This window comes from Plectropomus leopardus, chromosome 19, assembly GCF_008729295.1.
Source record: "Plectropomus leopardus isolate mb chromosome 19, YSFRI_Pleo_2.0, whole genome shotgun sequence".
Classification (NCBI taxonomy): Eukaryota; Metazoa; Chordata; class Actinopteri; order Perciformes; family Serranidae; genus Plectropomus; species Plectropomus leopardus.
This window is the reverse complement of record NC_056481.1, coordinates 14,966,509-14,986,900: the sequence shown is the minus strand read 5'-3', so window position 1 is coordinate 14,986,900 and position 20,392 is coordinate 14,966,509. Positions and strand designations below refer to the sequence as shown.

General features: G+C 38.9%; 1 protein-coding gene across 1 annotated transcript; it reads left to right on the top strand.

The window, feature by feature from the left end:
• The first annotated feature begins 1,009 nt into the window (after positions 1-1,009).
• Positions 1,010-19,200, top strand: LOC121959281 (speckle-type POZ protein). Its single transcript, XM_042508525.1, has 10 exons — positions 1,010-1,086; positions 9,755-9,958; positions 10,043-10,164; positions 11,239-11,390; positions 11,564-11,691; positions 11,793-11,970; positions 12,134-12,189; positions 13,534-13,656; positions 14,971-15,113; positions 17,445-19,200. The coding sequence occupies exons 2-10, from the start codon at positions 9,881-9,883 to the stop codon at positions 17,587-17,589; spliced, it is 1,125 nt and encodes a 374-aa protein (XP_042364459.1). The 5' UTR covers positions 1,010-1,086; positions 9,755-9,880; the 3' UTR covers positions 17,590-19,200.
• Positions 19,201-20,392: the final 1,192 nt, after the last annotated feature.

Below are 20,392 nucleotides of genomic sequence, written 5' to 3'. Positions count from 1 at the left end.
ATTTCAAGACCACATACACATGGCCATTCTTGTAAACCTGCCTTCTAATATTAAAGTTTCCAACCCGATTCTCTGGCCGGAGTCATTGCTCCGTAGTTATCCCATCTAAACCAGTGTCTCCATGAGATTCCCATCCTCTAATTAAAAATACATAATGACCTGTTCATGTGTAATGTTTTTTTATTTTTTTTATTTTAGGGCCGCTGTGGACAAATCGACAAATTTGAGGACAACATTTATGCACCTATGTTTCTCTTCAGATTTATAGCCCTTTAAAACATTTGTTAGAAAAGTAATCAAATGTAATAAGTTACTTTACTTTGAAATAGTTACATAGTTTATTACATTTTTAACAGGATAACTAGTAATATGTAACAAGTGACAGACAAAAAATATAAACATCTTTTACTTAAAAGTAATTATCCTACAGTGCATAAAGACACTTAAAAGCCAAAGTTATAAACTATTTTTTTAAATTGTAGGTATTTATACAGTTGTGTGGTCATCACTTTAATGTTTCAGCTGGTAAAGGTGGAGCTCGGCGGCTTAATCTATAAGAATATACAATACCTGCAAATTCAGATTATTGATACAAAATCTAAACATACTAAGTAACTCGTAATGGGAGCTTTAAAATAATTGTAGTGGAGTAAAAAGTACAATAGTTACCTCTGAAATGTAGTTGAGTAGAAATAGAAAGAGCACAAAATGGAAATACTTAGGTAAATAAGGCCTACAAGTACCTCAAAATTGTATTTGAACACAGTATTTGAGTAAATTTACTTTATTACATTCCACCACAGTCTGTAACCTATAGGATTTCAAAAGTAACTTTACCAACACTGTCTGTTTCTAGTTATTGATCCTCTCCTCTTACAAACAAGCAAAGACAAGAAAATCAATAATGTATAATAAAAAATAAAGAATTTCTCGTTTTCTTAATGAGATGTAAGTTTACTCCGAGTCAGCAGAGGGCGCTCTTCACGAGACTCTCCATGTCTGCCAGCTCCACAAACAGCTAGCCTGCTGGCAAACAACAACAGAAGACCCCGTACAGCTAGCGTCATAATTTAACCAAACACAAAGGTAAGACGGTCGATACATTTAACAGAAAGCAGAAATGTGCGGACTAAAGACTTGAAATCACTCGATGAGTGCTGCCATGTCGTATTTTTAGTGGCACATATGCGGCAGTTTGTCCGACCTTTTTGTTTGGCTTAGGTTAGCCGCTAGCTAACTAGCTCGACCAGTTAGCTGGCGTGCTATCGTCAGATTGTCTGGATAATTTACGGTATTTATGTTCTTACAACAGAGTCACAACTTTTCATCGCTGTCTGGGATTTATTTTCTGTGTGAGCACACTGGTGTTTATACGCAGACAAAGTCAAGGGACAATATAAAGTAATGTACTATTGTCGATTATCTGTATTGTTAGCAGGTTAAGTACCTGCTACTGTCACCGCCTACATTTACTGCTAAGTGTCAGTTTCAGTCCCCAACATTGTCTACTATTATTTAAAGCTTTAGAGTTTAACTTAAAAAAAAGAAACAAAAAACACACAACACACGTTTACCTTGGCTACATTTAACGGTACATTAAAAAAAAAAATTTTTTTCTAACTATTACTTATTTTTATGTTACAGATAACATATAATATTTGGTCAATGGATTTTAGGAACAAGATGATTTATGTTCTGGACCTTAATCTTTTGTTTTCAGTTAAGTAATTTAACCCTTTGAAACCTCAGCATATTGGCTTGATTCTTTAAATAAAAACATGGGAAGAAGGCGACGAGCAAGTTACCAAGAAATGGCACAAAAATTAACAATAAAATTACTTGGGGGAAAAAAGCAATAAAAAAAAAGAAAAGAAAATGACCTCAAGAAAGTGCCAAAAAATTAAATATTGAAAAATAAAGAAATATATGTATATATATTCACATCACATCAGATAATTTCCTTGTCACCATTTTTTTATTATTATTATTTTTATTTTTTGCAGTTTGCAGGACATGTCTTACCAAGTTGCTTGTTATGTTTTTCCCATGTTTCTAAAGGAAATCAAGTTTAAGAGGTTTAAATGTTTGTGAAATGTGTCTGCATGCAGCACAAGAAAAGTGATGTCCATGCTGGTGTTAAAGGGTTAATGTACTGCAGTGTATGTTTTTATGTAGCATGTTTAGCCCTTCAAGTGCTTATGTTGTTATGGTCTGTTTCTCAAGCTTCCCAGAAACCAGTTGGTTGACCATCTGTCATGATGATTGTTTGAGTAGAAAGTGATAAGATAAATGAGGTGTGACCCTGAGGGAGTGAGCAGTGTTTTTTCCTTTTGCTCTGTATTGGTTCATCACTGCACACACTGTGGTATGAATGAGTCAAGCTCACTGGAAACAGACCAAACACCACAGCAGTGGTATCATCCTGAAGTTATGGCTTCTCGCTGAAAGGAGACTCTGTATGTCTGTTCTGTAACATAATATTTAGATGTTTTGGGATACGTTTGAACATAAATGTAGCTGGGAGGTTTGTCTGGCTTTCTTGCAGTTCTTGCAGTCTATTCTTGTCTCTTTTCTATATTTTTTGCCTAATATTGAAAGTCAAAGTGCTGCCACAGCAGATTTAAAATGGGCTACAATTCAATTCAAGTCTTTCCTGAGTCCGTGTCTTTGCCTCCCAGATATACTGCGCAGACATAACTCAGTTTAGCTGAGCTCACCTTTAGTGTGATGACCCAAAGTAAAATCCACTGCGTGTGCGCATTTTGTCCATGGTGTAAAAAAAAGAAATCTAATTTTGAAAATGATGAACTACGGTTAAAGTTTTGAAACAGTTTTCAACTGAACAATGCGTGTGATCAAATTTGAGTATCACGGAAGTGAGTCACAAACTTTTATATCCAAAATTTCCCTTACTGGAACTCTGACGTTAGATCTCTTTGCCTAAAGCACTTGTGCAACTTAAAAAAAAAAGCTCAGTCCAAGTTTGCCAGGAGTCATAACACTTTATTAGTTCTCATGTTGGTATTCAGAGGGATCTTGTAATTGCAGGCATAAACATTCACCTGAAAGAGTTGTCTGCTGTACAGTGGTGCTGACTGATAATAACATTCGTATTATGACAGTCAGTCACAAATTGAATTTAAGCCTACAAAGAGACTAAAAGAAAGTAGTTGTAAATTGTATTTTGTTCATATCTGGTGGCTTTCGTGTGCTATGGTGTATGCGATGGAGCTTTTTGCTATGTGGACATTGATATGATACAGTTGCACTTTTTTTAAGTTACAGATAGGCCCAGAAGCAAAGACTTTCTCCCATCGTGATTTCCTAAAAAACAACAGGGTCTGTTACACTTAATGTTGCTTAATGTAACTTAATCAGTTTTGTTTGAAACATCATACAGTCCTTGTCTGCAATGTGTCTGTCCTTTACTTTTAGCCATCAGATTGTTGGGTGCCTTTTCAAGCTGCTGACTACTCAACTCAGCAGTAAATGGAAAGTGTAGGCTAATCAGATAACTTTATAATAGTAGCCATTTTCAAAGTTAGATTGTGAAATAAATGGATATTATATTGATATAGTGATATAACAGTAGATATCGACATAGCGTTTGGATATCTAGTATTTCAAGTGTTGGTTTGTCCTGGTTTTAAAGGCTGCATTACAATAAAGTGATGCCATTTTCTGAACTTAGCAGACTGTTCAAGGTTCAGTGTTTAAGTTTTTTTTTTTTCACGTGCTGAATTGGGCAAGTGGGTCAGAAATCTCCTTACCCAAAGTCAGTTTTTACCTGACCCTATAGAATTTTTTTTAGTTAATATAAACTAACAACAAAGACCGAAGTTAACTGTCAGGTGTAATCTTAAAGTAACTGAAAAAGATCCATTACACAGTGTTTCATAGATGCAATGCAGCAAACATCTCTTGCCATAACACCACGGCTCATTCGATCCACGTGCCTTTAAGTTTCCAGTGTATTTATACATTAAAAAGTACAATGTACATTAGATGCAATGAAATACATTATGCTTTACCTCTCTCTCAACCCTTAATAAATATAAAGAACAATAAAAAAAATAAAAAATCCTAACCTGAAAATAAAAGCAACCCATTATTGCTGGCCTTGCTCTCAAATTTGCAGCAAACTTTGCAATACATGTCGAGTTCCTCCCATATCCTCAAACGCCACTCAACTAAACTACAGTTTCCAGGATAATTAAAATGCTCACCTGCGCTTCACCTCATTAACTTTGATTTTACCTGCCGCCATTTTCATGCGAGTGTTCGATGGACACTGCAATGTGCGTCTTTCAACAAAGACGAGAAGGAAGCGCAAAGTCAGCAATAAAACAATTTGACTCCATGCAGTGCACATGTAAAGACAGCTAGCAGAGAGAAGTTACAATACAATATTATCACTATTTTAAATGTTTTGCAAAATGTATATTGTGGACTGAAAAAGCAATGCATTTCATTATTTTGGTAGGCTACTAAAAGTAAAATTTGCATTTGCACTATTAATCGTTTGTGGAGTAAAAAATAAGCCATTGATACTATGCTGTGTGGATTTTTTCCACCTACCCCTTACATTGGTCCAGTCTTTATTGTTGAGCTCTGCTGTTCTAGATATTTATTGTTTGCTTCATATCCACATTGCTGATGATTATTTTTCAAAAACATCACTGTGTTAATATTTTGTGACTGCAACCCTACAATATTGTTTCGATATTGATATTGACGTATTTGGTCAAAAATATTGTAAAATTGGATTTTCTCCCTATCGCCCAGCACTAATTTGAGAAAATCACAATATTAAAATGGCTTTTTTACTTTCCCAAGGATAATTTCCTGTTGCAAAAAAAAAAAGCGAAGCCACTGATCTATGATAAAGCTTACATGAAAACACTGAAAAACATAATAGTGCTCCTCAAATGCTCCCAAAGACCTGCTGTTTAGAGCATTAATGACTGCACTGCTTGCAGTATTTTGCTGCCAGAGGTCAGCACGTCAAGTGTAAATGGTGTGAACCAGGTGACTGGAGACATTAGATATGCATTGAGGTCCCTCCTTTTAACCTCCTCTGCCTGGTGGAGAGAGGAGGGTTTTAGTGAGGAAGTACAGGGAGGAGGTGAAGCCTGGTTGCTAATGCTCTTTTGCCTGCTCAAATCCCCTTCAATGTATTTGTGGGTCTGCACAAAGTCAGGGATGAGAGCGAGGCAAGCTGATCGCTGTAGCAAAATCAATAGTTCATACCTCTCTGAGATTGAGTTTTTAGGAAAGGAGGAGCACCATGACCAAGGGCAGAATATGAAATCACTCCCACAGAGGCCCAACACGCGCTGTGCAATCGATCCCTGGTCCCTGTACCAATTATAGTTTTAAGGTTTGTCTGTGGCTTACTGCAGTCCTCAAAGACCGAAGCTTTGGAAATAGACATTGTGTTCACTGACACTTCGACAAGGGTTGCAATTTCTTCATCCCCCTTGGAAATTGCCGACTGAAATGCCTCCATACCTTCAGTCTTTAATTCAGAGCAGAGATTGATTCTCCTTTTTTCAGTCGGGGAGTGTATATGTCAGGAAAAAAGCATTGTGGTCATAACTGCGACCTCACTGCATATCTCCACAGATTCATACATTTTAATTAGATGGATTTTTGTTTTCGGGGCAAGCATATTTAGTTCTGTGTTATTGTGGCCACAAATATCACCTTGATGTTAAACACTGCTGTGAAGTTCAGTCTGATTTGTTTGCACACAATTAACGGTGAATTGTGAAAAAGGTTTTTCTTCTCACCAAAACTACGATGATCAAACAGGTCTTAGATTGTTTCCTTTCCTCTACTATCTCCTGGATTTTGTATAGATTTTCTAATAGTTTTGCTGTCTGCTGTTAGATTGATTTTTTGATTGGAGCCCTTAACCTTTTGAAAACCCTTGCTCAGATTATTGGGACACAGATAATCATTGAATACGGGTGATAAGTGTATAGATTGTCTGGTGAAAGTTCAGATGACAACTAGAATTTACGCTGCCTTTGACCTGTGCTGGTCTTTTGTTTTTGGAAACTAAAATGTCGTTGATCCATACGTCTTCCACAGTTTAGTTGGTGTAGGTTGTTACCAAAAGTCTCATGAAGGGAGAGACAGAATTAAAGTTAATCTGTTAACTGCATTGTGGCTCCTTCACAGTGAAAGCCGCTTCATGTTTTGCATTTAATGCGATGAAACATTAGCTGTAATTTAACACAGCTCTGCCATGGTGTAAAGACTGTGAACTGTAAACAGCGAGGCTGCACTCAATGCAGTGATAAAACTGCATTGAATTGCATGCATGCATATTTTTCTCGAGACTCGCCATCCTCCACAGGGCCTTCAGACCAACTTTTTTCCACTAGTAGCACTATTGCTCCTAACTGAAAATTTTAGGAACACACACATTCATGTTTTTCATCTTAACTATTACTGATAAATGCTTTGGTAATAAGAAGACAATTTATAGAAATAACTATGTGCATTTCTATTTTAAAGGAAAATGTCCCAAACTCTTAACTATTTAGCTCTGAAGTTTTCTTGTGTTTGCTGCGATGAAGCCGAATTGTGGAGTATAGCTCCATTGTATCACTGAGCTATGGTTTTAGGCCCGCAAAAAAAATCTTAAAACAGGAAAATTGTGAAAAAACAGTCAACCGTCTAACTCCACAATTCAGAACTATATAGAAAAGGGTCTTTGTAACATGTTTTCATCAATCACTGAATCTCTGAATTCACTTTACTCGGACTTTAAGTATTTAGAAGTGTAGATATGTCAACTTGCACAATTGTGGCACAGATTTTTGTCTATTTCCCAAATTAATACAGTAAAAATGCTTGATTTGATTCCGTGTGGAGTCAGTGTTATCCTCAATTGTCAAGATTTTTCTCCAGCGATTCAAAATTAAAGAATAAAGTAATTTTCCTCACAGTTGAGGGAGATTTCTTCATTTAGTTTTATACTTCCTTTGAATGCAATCCAATTTATATAATATATACCCTCATGTTGTTTTACTGCATTTACCAAAAAGGTCAGAATACACGGGCACTCCACTTCGAGCGTCAGCTGATTTGATGATGCACATGTGAGTGACGGCAGGCTTTAAACAGACACAGTTTGTGAAAATTATGAGGTTTGCTGTAACTTTATCATTTACAGCTGACATGGGTTCAGCTATTTCACTGTTAATGGACTGAAATCTGTGTTTAGTTCAAACCATTGTGTCCTGGGACTGTTTCAGTGCAGCCTGCATCTTAATCAGAGTCTACCTGTCCAATAATCTGTTTTTGATTTCTCTCTCATACCTCCGTTTGATTTTCTTTTGGCTCCATCTAACCACTTTTTGTGGCAATTTATCTCTTCAAATGGTTCCACAGACGGTGGCCCATCTTTCATTCGCCACCTGTTTTTCCATTTGGCTTCTCTATCACTTTACTTTTCATTTTCTTTCCCTGTAGCCCCTTCCTTTATCTTTGTCTCAGTCCATCTTACCAGTTGCCACAGTTAAAGAATCAAGAAGATTGGTTGGTTCTTTATTCATTGGATTTTTTAAAGACGGTCTTGAAACTGGGCTGGACTAAGCTTCAGATGTGGATTGCTTCGTGGTAGATGCAGTACTGTAATGGGAACAGTGGTAACACAACAGATATTCTTTTTAGTTCATTGAGGTCACATTAGACTAAATATCTGGACTTGAAATAAGAGACGCACGGTTAAAGTGTTAATGTTCCGATATACTTTCTCAGTTATACTCATATTTTTCCCAGGAACAATCCTTTTTTCCCGAGAACAGGCTTTTTTTTCTCCGTGATTTAACAGAATCGCTCATTTCCAGCTGAGTGTTTAGCAGGGTATTCATGCTATGAACATCCTGTCCCATCCAAAAAGGTGTTCTATTGGATAGAACGATGCCAGCAATTATACTACACTGTCACTGTGCAGAAAATATAGACGATCATAGAGGTGATCACAATTTCCTATTAAGCACAAATACTATCCAACATGTATTTGCGTCTATGAAATGCAAAGAAATTGCATCGTGGGATTGTTAGCCGAAAGAAGTGTACGTACATTTTTCCTTTCCGCAAAAAAACACGGTTGGGTCGCAGGAGGTTGACATACTGAACCCCAAACTGGTCCTGATGGGTTGTGCTATTGGTGTGTGAGTGTGTATGAATGATTAACTGAGGAGCACCTTGTATGCCTCGACCACAAGTGTATAAATGTACGTGTCGTGTTAAAGCGCTCTTCACATTCATCATTTTGACGTTAAAATTTGATTTTAAATGTTTTTTTGAAGGCTGTAAGTTTGCTGTAGCTCTAACCGCCACTAAAATCTGTGAAAGTGTGTTGTTAAGCGTGTTTTCCAGTTTGCAGTCTGTTCAGATGTTACAATTCACACAGCCTCTAAGCAGCATCACTGTCAATGTATCACCTCCATTCAGTGTAATCATCAGGAGCAGAAAGCTCAGCTCGCAGCTCCCCCGTCACAATTTGTTATGCTGCATTTTGACCCAAATTGAGTTTATGGATGGAGACATTAAAGGCTGAGGGTGTGAGAGGGAGGTTCAAATGAATGATGGGTTAGAGGAATCTGGAAATAGAGAAGAGATGGTGAAATAGAAAAAACGATATTGGAACAGTATAAAAATAATTGGCCACAGATTAACAGTGTGAGGGCCCAGAGAGAAACTGACTCGTGTTACATAGGAGTGAAAACTTACTTTGGCCGCTGACTTTGCAGCTAGATGAAAAAGGCGTATGAATCTGGTATCATGTCATCATGATATCTGTTAATGCTGCTGATATCGAATATGGGGTTAATAATAACATTTTTACATCAAACTAAATGTACAGTTTTCATGGGGTAATGTCTTAATGCTCCGTCATTTTTCAACTACAGTCATTTGAATTTTCTTCCTCATTCTTTCTAAATTGCTAACCTGTCCTAATAATGTCCCTTGATACAAATTATCCAGTATTAATTTTATGATCACTGTGTTGTTTGCACTTTAGTTTACTGTTGTTTTTTTGCTGCCTTGTTTTATATCTGTTGCTTGTCTGAGAAGCACTTTGTAACATTGTTAGGAAAAGTGCTATATAAATAAAGTTTATTATTATTATTTATAATACGGTGCATGGAATATTTTGTGGCATTACATGATCACAGAGATCCAGGTATCAGGCTCAATAACTGACAGTATATGTGCATGCTGCTGATGTTTGTGTGTGTGTATGGGAGGAGAGAAGAGTGTGTCACAGATCTGCACAGCTTCCTCTGTCTGTGTGACTTGAAGGTAATTTGGGAACCTTGGTTTTGGTCAGAGGCTCCAACCCCCACCGCAGTCCTCGGAGGCAGCTTGTTTATTTACAGTTCATTTTTGAGACTTAATTGCAATTGCAGCGGCTATTGATCTCAGAACAGGCATGGGCCATCGATCTCCTGCTGTCCCCCACTGGGTCAGGGACAATTCATCTAGCCACAACACCACAAACCTCAGTAGCAGGCACTGTGGCTGCATGAATTAAATGATATCGAATCTTAACTGGATTAATGAAAGATACAGTGCCTGTGTGCTGCATCCCAATGAGCAGTTCTGAAAATGTTTTTCTGTGATTGCAGCCTCTTTTTAGAAGAATGTTTTTCAGGCTAAATGGGAGTTTCAAGGAGATGAGAATTACATTCTGGTCTAATCAACTAATCACACTCACATTGTCTGTTTCTAGGGGGCAAACTGCTTCCATCTGGCGTGTACTGATGCAGATGGACGTCAGCACTGAACATTGACAAGTGGAAGTGACGGATCCCTTCTCCTCACCCTCTTGCCCCCGACACCTTCTGTCACGCTGGCAATGTCAAGAGTCCCGAGTCCCCCTCCCCCTGCGGAAATGTCCAGCGGGCCCGTGGCCGAGAGCTGGTGTTACACACAGGTAAAATGACCACTAACATTGCTGTCTGTAATCTCAAATAAGTTAAGAAGTATAAGCTCTACTAAAAGTATTTTCCTTTGGCAGATCAAAGTGGTTAAGTTCTCTTACATGTGGACCATCAACAACTTCAGCTTCTGTCGTGAGGAGATGGGCGAGGTCATAAAGAGCTCCACCTTCTCTTCTGGGGCCAATGACAAGCTGAAATGGTGGGTGGGCAAGAAAAATGCTCCGATTCATCATATTCAGATATCCAGAATTCAAAGTCTTACTGTCCCACTCTGTCTGATTAGTGTTTCAACACGAATGCTATTACTGGCACTGTCCTGTGAAGTTAATCGACATTCATTTTGATCCCTTTATCAAACACACGTGAGAGATCACATCTTACAAAATAATTTCTCATAGCAGAACCTTGGTTTTATAATTAAAACTGGCTACCGGAGTGACATGTGCTGACACAGTGATCCGTTTACTGTGAACTAATCAAAACAATTAGTGTTCTTCTAATAGTTGCCTTGCATGTGCAACAAGAAAAACAGGAGTTTGCCCACCATGTCCAGTAGCAATTAGGAGAAAATGCTGGGTTTACCACAAATAGTTTTGTTTTTATCATAAATGTACTTGTTTATCTTAACCAAAAACATGGATACAGATTGAAGACCAGTTCAGGCCAAAGATTCCTGATGATACGAGTGGAAACTTGCAACTACTTGCAGTGCAACAGTAATAAAATCCTGCCAGTTCACACCAAGTTAGAACTTTGTGATTCTGATCTGATTTCCAGCTTTTCAGGCTTATTTTGTAACTGAATATAATTTATGACTTCTTGAAACAAGAGTGAGGATAGAGATAGTGAGATACTTCCAACAGCTGCATCTCTAGTAGGCGAGAACAATGACCGCTGTGCCTACAGCCTCCAGGAAGTAAATGAGGCTGAGTGTTATCAGAAATTGCAGCAGTAAGAGGCTGTCTGCGAACAGAAAACTGACTTGAGCAGTAGACTTTGTTACAGGCCGATTGGCAATTAGAGACTTGCTAAAGTAAAGTTGTAGGCGATTTGACCTGCTGAGTTGCAGTTTGCAGCTGGCTTGAATGAATGACCAGTTCACACCACTGAAACTTTACTGTGTAACGTACTAAAATGAATTTGTATCTTTGAGAATCATTCGTCTGAACTGGGCTTTACAAATCATGAATTTGGCCAGGTGTGTAACCTGTGCACTTTGGGGCAGATAAGTAGTCCAGTCCAGATCTCACCTGTTGCACCATCCTCCCACCAGGTGTTTGCGAGTGAATCCTAAGGGCCTAGATGAGGAGAGCAAAGACTACCTGTCTCTCTACCTGCTGCTGGTCAGCTGTCCGAAGGCAGAGGTGCGCGCCAAGTTCAAATTCTCCATCCTCAACGCCAAGGGAGAGGAGACCAAAGCCATGGGTGAGTCAGCTGGGTAGCATGAACTTCTACCTGCAATAGAGGCCACGAAAGAGTCGTATTGTAGATATAACACCCCTATGTGGAGGCTAGTGTTTTTGGCCTGCCCTTTTTTTAAAATCACACCTTTCATTTGACTTACCTTTTTGACTTCTGTGCGTCCCGGCTGTCTGCAGAAAGCCAGAGGGCTTATCGCTTTGTCCAGGGGAAAGACTGGGGTTTTAAAAAGTTTATCCGGAGAGACTTCCTCCTGGATGAGGCTAACGGTCTTCTACCCGACGACAAGCTCACGCTGTTCTGTGAGGTACGCTGCCTAGTCCTTGTGTTTAACTCTTCTTGGTTTCTACCTGTTCTCATTATAATGTATTTTGGAGTGTTGAGTTTGATTTCATTTCCCTCCCTCAGGTGAGTGTGGTGCAGGACTCGGTTAACATATCTGGGCAGAACACCATGAACATGGTAAAGGTCCCTGACTGCCGGCTAGCAGACGAGCTGGGGGGCCTGTGGGAAAACTCCCGCTTCACAGACTGCTCCCTGTGTGTGGCTGGACAGGAGTTTCAGGCCCACAAAGCCATCTTGGCAGGTACAGACATCGGTTAGACACAACCCATATGTTTTCTTTGGTCCTTCAATTAAAAAAAAAATAAAAAAAATAATAATTTATCCTATGGCTGTTGCTTGAGACCTCAAATACACATTAACATTTTTGCTGTTGTCCTAACATCTCTCGGTATAACTGCTTTCAGCACGTTCCCCTGTATTCAGCGCCATGTTTGAACACGAGATGGAGGAGAGCAAAAAGGTGAGCCCATGGTCTCACAGCTTTGTTATACCTTGAAATAAATTTGTTTTGTTCCTCAGGTGCTAAACTGCTCAGATTTTCCCCTCTGCGTTTGAAGTGAGTGAGGGATTGTGCGCTGTCAGATGGCTGCAGCACAGAGCTGTTTGGTGAAACAGAATGATAGCGCACCTGAAATGAAATTGTCCTGCCGTACTTGGGGGTCAGGATTCATCCTTCACTGACAAAGCTGCAGAAGCAGAGAATTGCTTTTTTTCATCCGTGCACATGTGACTGTAAGAAATGAAATTGCAGGAGAAGCTGCCCAGATGTTGTTTTTTTTTTAACCAAGGCCATTTTATATTTTATGTTGTAAACTTTTACAAAGAATAAAACATATCACTTAGTCATCATTCATGTATTTGAAGTGTAGAGCACATTTTGTGTGAGAAGCAACTGACAGAATACAGGCAAGAAAATGTTTTTAATTTATGTTTAAACACAGGAAGTCGTAAAGATGGTTTACATTAATTTTATCGTCATGTATACAAAAACTACAATGAACCAGCCATTTGCAATGAAATTCTTAGATCTCAGGCTCCTTCCAGCGCTGCTCTTATATATTAAAAATATATATTTTGCCTCCGTCCACAGTAGTGGATTACCACCATGTGCTGTATGCAATACACTGTCTCAGTTTAAGCAACCCTTCCCAAAAAATGTCAACTATCCTTTCAAGCTTTTGCAAACACAATTTAAAATCACAATCACAAGAATTAATCACATAATCACATTCTTGATCTCTGCTGATTTCAGCCCAAAGATTACATTCTTAATTCTTTTAATTTAAAAGCCTTAAACCTGAAGCAGTCATCAAGTCATTCAGTTTTCATCTTCATCGCAACATTTACACTAAAGGTTGATCGTGTTGCTACGTTGTGGTTTAATCTTGCAGTATTATCTCATGCATTTCTTACTGTGGTCACAAATTTCTCAAATAAAGTACAGCTGCCCAGCAAGATGACCAGGGAAGCTCAAAAGATAGAAATAATAATAACATGTATCCTGATTATTTAAATATCATGAATACACTTTGTAGAGATTTAAAGCCCCATGATAATCATATGTACTTTAATTTTTTACATTCCATTTTTTAATACAGCATTATCTACAAATTTAAATTGTTTATTCACCATCACTCATTGTCAAATATCATTTTTGTAGTGTTACAAAAAACTCACGTTTTTATGGCGTTGTGCAAAAACCTGATTGCATGATTGGCAGGTATAGTAAATACTGTAGTTGAAGCTCATGTTGCAGTTAAAGCTTGAATTTAACCTTTTTCTATTCCTCGCCTGTTTCTTACAGAACCGCGTGGAAATCAACGACGTTGAGCCGGAGGTTTTCAAAGAGATGATGTGCTTCATTTACACAGACAAGGCTCCCAACCTGGACAAGATGGCTGATGACTTGCTGGCAGCAGCTGACAAGGTAATACTTATATATAACATATACAAATAATACAAACAGGGGTGCAACGGTTCTGAAACCAAGACTGGAACCACGCACAAACGTCTAGAGTCTGCATGTCAAGGCTCTGATGTCTGCGGCTGCTGCAGGTGTGGCCTGTGGAGCCGTCATCACATAGTGAGCACTTTCAGGATGGCTGCTAACATTTCAAACATTTCATTTATGACGAAATCGCCAGAATGTGTCCATTAGCAAAACGAGACAAAAACTGACTGGCAGTTGAGATTTCCTCATTACAGGGTTCAGGCAGCCTCACACTGCAGATTTGGACTGGGCCAAAGTAATAGCTAATGCTGTGGAGTGTTAATCATTGTGTATATACTCCATCAAAGAAAATAGTTACAGTGTGGGATCCATGCTAGCAGCATTTTGCAGGGGAAGTATTTCTTTTAGACAACGTTACTTGACAGATACAGTCTCTCGTATTGGGTTGTCTGTCTCTGGGTATTTTAATGTTACTCATTTTATGTTATCCATTGTATAAAAGCTGTACCATACGTTACTAAAGATGTCAAAATTAGTGTCTTGTCTGTATTAAATGTGATAAGAGTTGCATATTATTTTTGTTGGCAGCATACGCTGTGAGCTTTCAGATATTCTCACAAGAAAAGTTAATAAGATGGATTGAGTGCACAGTATCCGCCGAACCAATTAGCTCAATAAGCCATCAGGATTTCAAGAAACAGTTTGATGATTTCAAACTGATCTCACTCTTCTGACACAAACTTGAAGACAGACCTTTGATGCGCAGTTTCAGAATCAGCTTTAATCACAAAGTATGTTCACATACAAGGAATTTTTGCATAGCTCTTAAAGTAGAAACTGCTAAAACAGCAAAGCTGGACATAATAAACATAAACATATGACCACTATAAACATTTAACTACTACATTTTCATAGTAGATGGTCACAGTCTGACTTTTTACTTTAAAATGGTAAGGCAGCTTTATTTGTGTAGTACATTTCATACAACGGGCTCATTTCAAAGTGCTTTACAGAGCAATGAAATATAAAAACATTATAAAGGATACAGATTTACATGAAGAGTAAAGAGATAATATATAAAAGGTAAAATTAATAACTAAATTCTTTAAACATGTAAAAATAAAAATATTGCCATTAAAAATAGCAAAAAGTGCAGACAGGACATACAAAGACAAAAATAATTATTTTCAATGCTAAAACAAGATTTGGAAATATCACCAAATATCACCTAACCACATGAATAGTGATTAAAACAATCAGTTTACTGATCTTGTGTCCACTCTTTTTCAGTACGCTCTGGAGAGACTGAAGGTCATGTGCGAGGACGCGCTGTGCACAAGTCTGTCTGTGGAAAACGCTGCTGAGATCCTCATCCTGGCCGACCTGCACAGCGCCGACCAGCTCAAAACACAGGCTGTCGACTTCATCAACTAGTAAGTTCACGTCATCACGTATAATTAGGTCTCTAGCTTCTTTTTTACAGACTCACAGATCTTCAAGAGTCCCTCTGAACATTTTGTCTCTGTTTTTGTGTCCGTTTGTTACATGTCTTCTTTCTCTTGGCATCATTACTGATGGTACCAGGATTCAGTCTCACCCTCTCGCTTCATCTTTTGGTGTCACAGTTAATAATTCAATTTCACATGTCCCCTCATGGAGTGGTCTGTCTGATATTATTAAACCCTGGTGAGGCTTTCTGAGGGATCAGGGCAGTCCGACTCCTCACCAGGTCTGCCGTCACCTCATCTGTTGCCTCAGATGAATGTGTGGTAATAAGTCTGAGCATTTGTCTGAACTGATTTTTACCTCACACATATTCCTTCAGATTATTCCCCTCCATCAACAAAGAAGATTCATCATTTATATTTATACGTAGGAAACAATTAGTTGATTAATCAATTTAATAGTTATCACAAAAAGATAATGGTTTCATTGTTTCAGGAAAAAATATTTTCTGGTTCTCAAATTGTCTGCTTTTCTGTGTCTTATGTGGGTCATTACCAACCAAGACCCCACTAACGGGATCAGAGCTTCACAAAAGCTTACAGGGATAGGCAAACAAGAAGAAACAAAGTTCTGATCAATTGGCCACTTATTGTTATATTGATATTCAATTGGTGGTCTCTGTAAAGGTAAATCAGAAGAGCTGATCACATAACGTGAGTCTCTGTGGGCCACTAGAATCCACAAGAAGTTTTCATTTTAAAATGCATAACTCTTACTGTGTTAATGCCTGTCGTCCACACCGATTTAAAAAGAAAATCCCACCTCGGCAACGCTCTGTGTAGTCCAGTCATCTTGTCCTCAAATTAGGGATGTCAGCGGTCAATCCAGGGGTCAGCAACCTTTTTTATCAAAAGAAACATTTTTATCTGGAGCTGCAAAACATTAAAACCTGATAATGAAGGTAACAGCCTATCAATTCTAAGTTGGCTCATCAACATTACTATTAGGTGTAAATGAGCAATTATTAATACGTTTTACCATAAGGTGTTTACTCTGTAGTGGGCTTTTTATGAATATTTGGTACTTAACTTTTATAGTATGACTTCTTGGTGCTATTTTTGATGACGTACTTTACTATTAATGTTTTTGTAGTATTTTGGACAACATACTATACTAAGACTTTTTTGTGTTATTTTGAAGGACTTAGTACACTGACTTTTTCGTATATATGTATCTATGTACTTTATGTGGTATTTTGACGACATAGTATAGTATGCCTTTTTTGTGCTATTTTGTACAATAAACTATGACTTTGTGGTGTCATTTTGGACAGCATAGTATTGTATGTCTTTATTCAATGACATACTGTAGATAGATTTTTTTGGTGCTATTTTGGATGACTTGATATAGTACGACTTTTTTGAACGACATGCTGTACTTACAACTTTTTGTGCTACTTTGTGTACATACGATAAAATAACTTTTTTTGTGCTATTCTGACTTTTTATTGCAACTTTTGTTGTTTTAGATGGCGTAGTATAGATGACTTTGTGTGTTTTTTTGGATGACATTGTACTTAATGAGTTTTTTTGTGCTTTTTTTGATGCTATTTTGGATAACATAGTATAGTATGACTTTTTTGGCGTATTTTGGATGACATGACATGACTTTTTTATGTGATTTTGGACAACATACTAATGTATGACTTTTTAAAATATTTTTGGGGGCTTTATTGCCTTTAATTGACAGGATAGTTTGAGTATGAAACAGGGAGAGAGAGAGGGGGCGACTCCCAGCAAAGGGCCGAATCGAACCTGCGGCCGCTGTGGCAAGTATACAACCTCTGTATATGAGGAGCCCGGTCTATCCACTGAGCCACCAAGCACCCCTATAGTATGACTTTTTTGGCATATATTGGCCAACATAGTATAGTACAACTTGTTTTGTACTACTATGGGCGACATAGTATAGTATGACACTGTTATCCTATGTTGGACAACGTGCTTAATAGTATGACTTTTTTGTGGCATTTTGGGTGACATACTTTACTATGTACTTTTATACTATGTACTTTCTTTGTGCTATTTTGGACGACATACTATATGATGTACTTCTGTGGTATTTTGGACAACATGTCATAATATGACTTTTTTGTGCCATTTTGAACGACTTTTGCGTACTATGACTTTTGGACAACCTTTTTTTGACCTTGAGAATCAAAACTGAATCAATTCAGGAAATCAGTGGCGACTTAGCCCTGATACTAGCTATGCAAATAGATTTTCTGTAAACTAATGCTTTTTGTTTCTGTCCTCCAGCCATGCTGCAGAGGTGATGGAGACAGCCGGTTGGAAGTCCATGGTGGCGTCTCATCCGCATCTGGTGGCTGAAGCTTACCGTTCCCTGGCTTCAGCCCAGTGCCCTTTCCTCGGACCCCCACGCAAGCGCCTCAAACAATCCTAACAGCAATTGGTCTCCACCCATGCATATACACACACACACACACACACACACACACACACACACACACAAACATACATATACATAAAGAGACACACAGATCCCCCCTCACACAGGGACAAACTCTCCCCTCGCTGTTACCTACTACACTACCTACAGCCTTCCCCAGATCTCCCCTTCTGTCCCATCCAAACCTGCTGTATTTAGTCTCTTCTAAAGATGGAGGGAAGAAGAAGGAGGAGGTGGAAGAGAGGGGCAGGTGGGCTTGTGAAGTGGATGTTTGTTGTTTACAAAAAAAACCCCACAAACCCCTCCCCTTTTCTCCTCGGCTCTGGCTTAGTGAGGTCTGACATTGTGCTCTTTTCCGTGTGTGAAAGCTAAATCCCTCGACATCCTGTTAGTTCCTACTTTGGAATCCGTTTGGGAGGAAGGACAGGACACAACAACCCAAAAAAGAGCCAACTGTCTGGAAATATAGAGGCTGAAAGGACAAACGCAGACAAATTAAGTCTTTAGCTGTCTATTTTATTGTAAGGCTCTGTTCTGCTCTGTTCTTAGTGTTTGGGGTAAGAGCAGTCAGAGAAACCCCCAAACTAATGAACACACGGGCCTGTGAGGGACTACAGAAGAGGAAGAAGAGGGCCTGTTGGTTAAAAACTACAAGCCCCTTTCCCACCTGAGAAAGATAACCAAGGGCTAGTCTAAAAAAGCAGATATGGGACAAAATTATCATTTATTCTCCCAAAAAAACTTGGGAAAACATTGCACTAAAGTCACAGGTCACCCTTAGTCAACCCTTACCAGCAGTAAAGTAGAAATACTGTAGGCAAGCACACACTCAAGCAAGCTTCTTGGACTAATGACCCAGCTGGACCACCAAGAACAAGTACCCTTTAAGAAGATTTATCAACAAGTGTCAGAGACAACACATGTACTCCCAGAACTCTGCTTCATCTACGTACGTTTTAATTTTTTAAATAGCCAGGGGAAAAACTGTGTAGAAAGGACAGAAAATAGCAACGCACAACTGGATGTCATTCTTGGGGAAATTGTATTTTGTGTGTGGATCTGTCTTTGTAGCCCTTAAGAGAAGATTCAGTCCAAGTTGTCGATGGACAAACTAACCAGGACTCAACAAATGGTTTCAGAAAACATTAGGATTCAATCAGGCAAGTTAATGATATTTTACGATATCATATCATATTTGTTTTTATCATATTTTCCCTCAAAACTGTCTATTTTTTTTCATAGGAATTTGTACAGACACTAGTGTTTTTGAAGCTTAGTAAACAAAAAGCATTTTCAACAGTGAAATTGAAAAAAAAAAAAAACACGGGGACAGATGTTTTCTTTGCAGGCATGAAGACTGAGGGGAAATGAAACTGAAATGAACACGTTTTAATGTTCAAAAATAGACAGAATGTGAAAAAATGCACACCAAGGCAAACCACATGAAATACATTTGAAGTTATCATTTTAACCTGGTGGAAAATGGTAATTGATAGAAGGAACCGTTGTTTCTTTCCTGTAGATATTGCTGGTTATGAGAAGTGACACTTAGTTGTTGCCATTTTTTGTTCCTAAAAGATTAAACCACAACTATTTTATATTGAATGCTATGCAAACTTTGTCTAGTATTATTATTTATTTTTTTATTATAGAATAGACTATATAAAGATGGACAACGCGTCTCCACGTAACCTCGCTATGCTTAAGTGAAGCTAAAATATCTCTGATACAGCTGCTGCCATCTTGCAATGGTGACATTATTTGGAGCTTGAGTCTGTGCAGTAGGAGAGTTCCCCCTGAAACACCCATCCCACCTATCATGATTGGACAGTCGGGTGGTGCGGGGGTCGGAGCTGTCAACCAATCACCTGGTGATGAGTTGGCTCCGATGGTGGGGGAGGATGCCGGTCAGACCTGGCAGACCCAAATGCATTGTGAGGGTCTACTGGGAACGTCTGGCAGAGTCTCCTGTCAGAAGGAGCTTCAACTCCCACCTCCGGGGGAGCTTCGACCATGTCCCGGGGGAGGCGGGGACATTGAGTCCGAGTGGGCCATGTTGCGTGCCTCTGTTGCTGAGGCGGCCGACCTGTGCTGCAGCTGTAAGGTGGTTGGTGCCTGTCAGGATGGCAATACCCGAACCCGTTGGTGAACACCGGCGGTGAGGGATGCCGTCAAGCTGAAGAAGGAGTCCTATCGGGCCTTCTTGGCCTGTGGGACTCCGGAGGCAGCAGACAGGTACTGGCAGGCCAAGCAGAGTGCGGCTACAGCGGTCGCGAGGCGAAAACCCGGGCATGGGAGGAGTTCGGTGAGGCCATGGAGAACGACTTCCAGACGGCTTCGAAGAGGTTCTGGACCACCATCCGGCGTCTCAGGAGGGGAAAGCAGTGCTCTAGCATTGCACACGCTATAGCATTAGAATGTCAAAATATGGACAAAAACACCTTAATTTAGCATGTTGAAAAAAATGACCAAAAAAGCAAGGCTATAGTATGGCAAAAATGTCAAAAAATGACCTGTCCAAAAAACAGTAAAAAAAACACCTAAAAACAACATAAAATAGCATGCTAAGACATGCAATAGCATTAGATGTTGCAAAAACATCCAAAAACCCCTTAAATTAGCATGTCGAAAAAATGACCAAAGAAGCAAGGCTATAGTATGGCAAAACTGTCAAAAAATGACCTGTCCAAAAAATGGCTGAAAGCACCTCAAAACAACATAAAATAGCATGCTAAGACATGCCGTAGCATTAGAATGTCAAAATATGGACAAAAACACCTTAATTTAGCATGTCGAA

What these genes read in the sequence shown, in the direction of transcription:
- LOC121959281 (XM_042508525.1), top strand. Translation starts at nt 9,881, where the DNA reads ATGTCAAGAGTCCCGAGTCCCCCTCCCCCTGCGGAAATGTCCAGCGGG. An exon ending in GCCAATGACAAGCTGAAATG is followed by an intron (nt 10,165 to 11,238) that starts GTGGGTGGGCAA and finishes TCCTCCCACCAG; the next exon opens with GTGTTTGCGAGTGAATCCTA. An exon ending in AGAGGAGACCAAAGCCATGG is followed by an intron (nt 11,391 to 11,563) that starts GTGAGTCAGCTG and finishes GGCTGTCTGCAG; the next exon opens with AAAGCCAGAGGGCTTATCGC.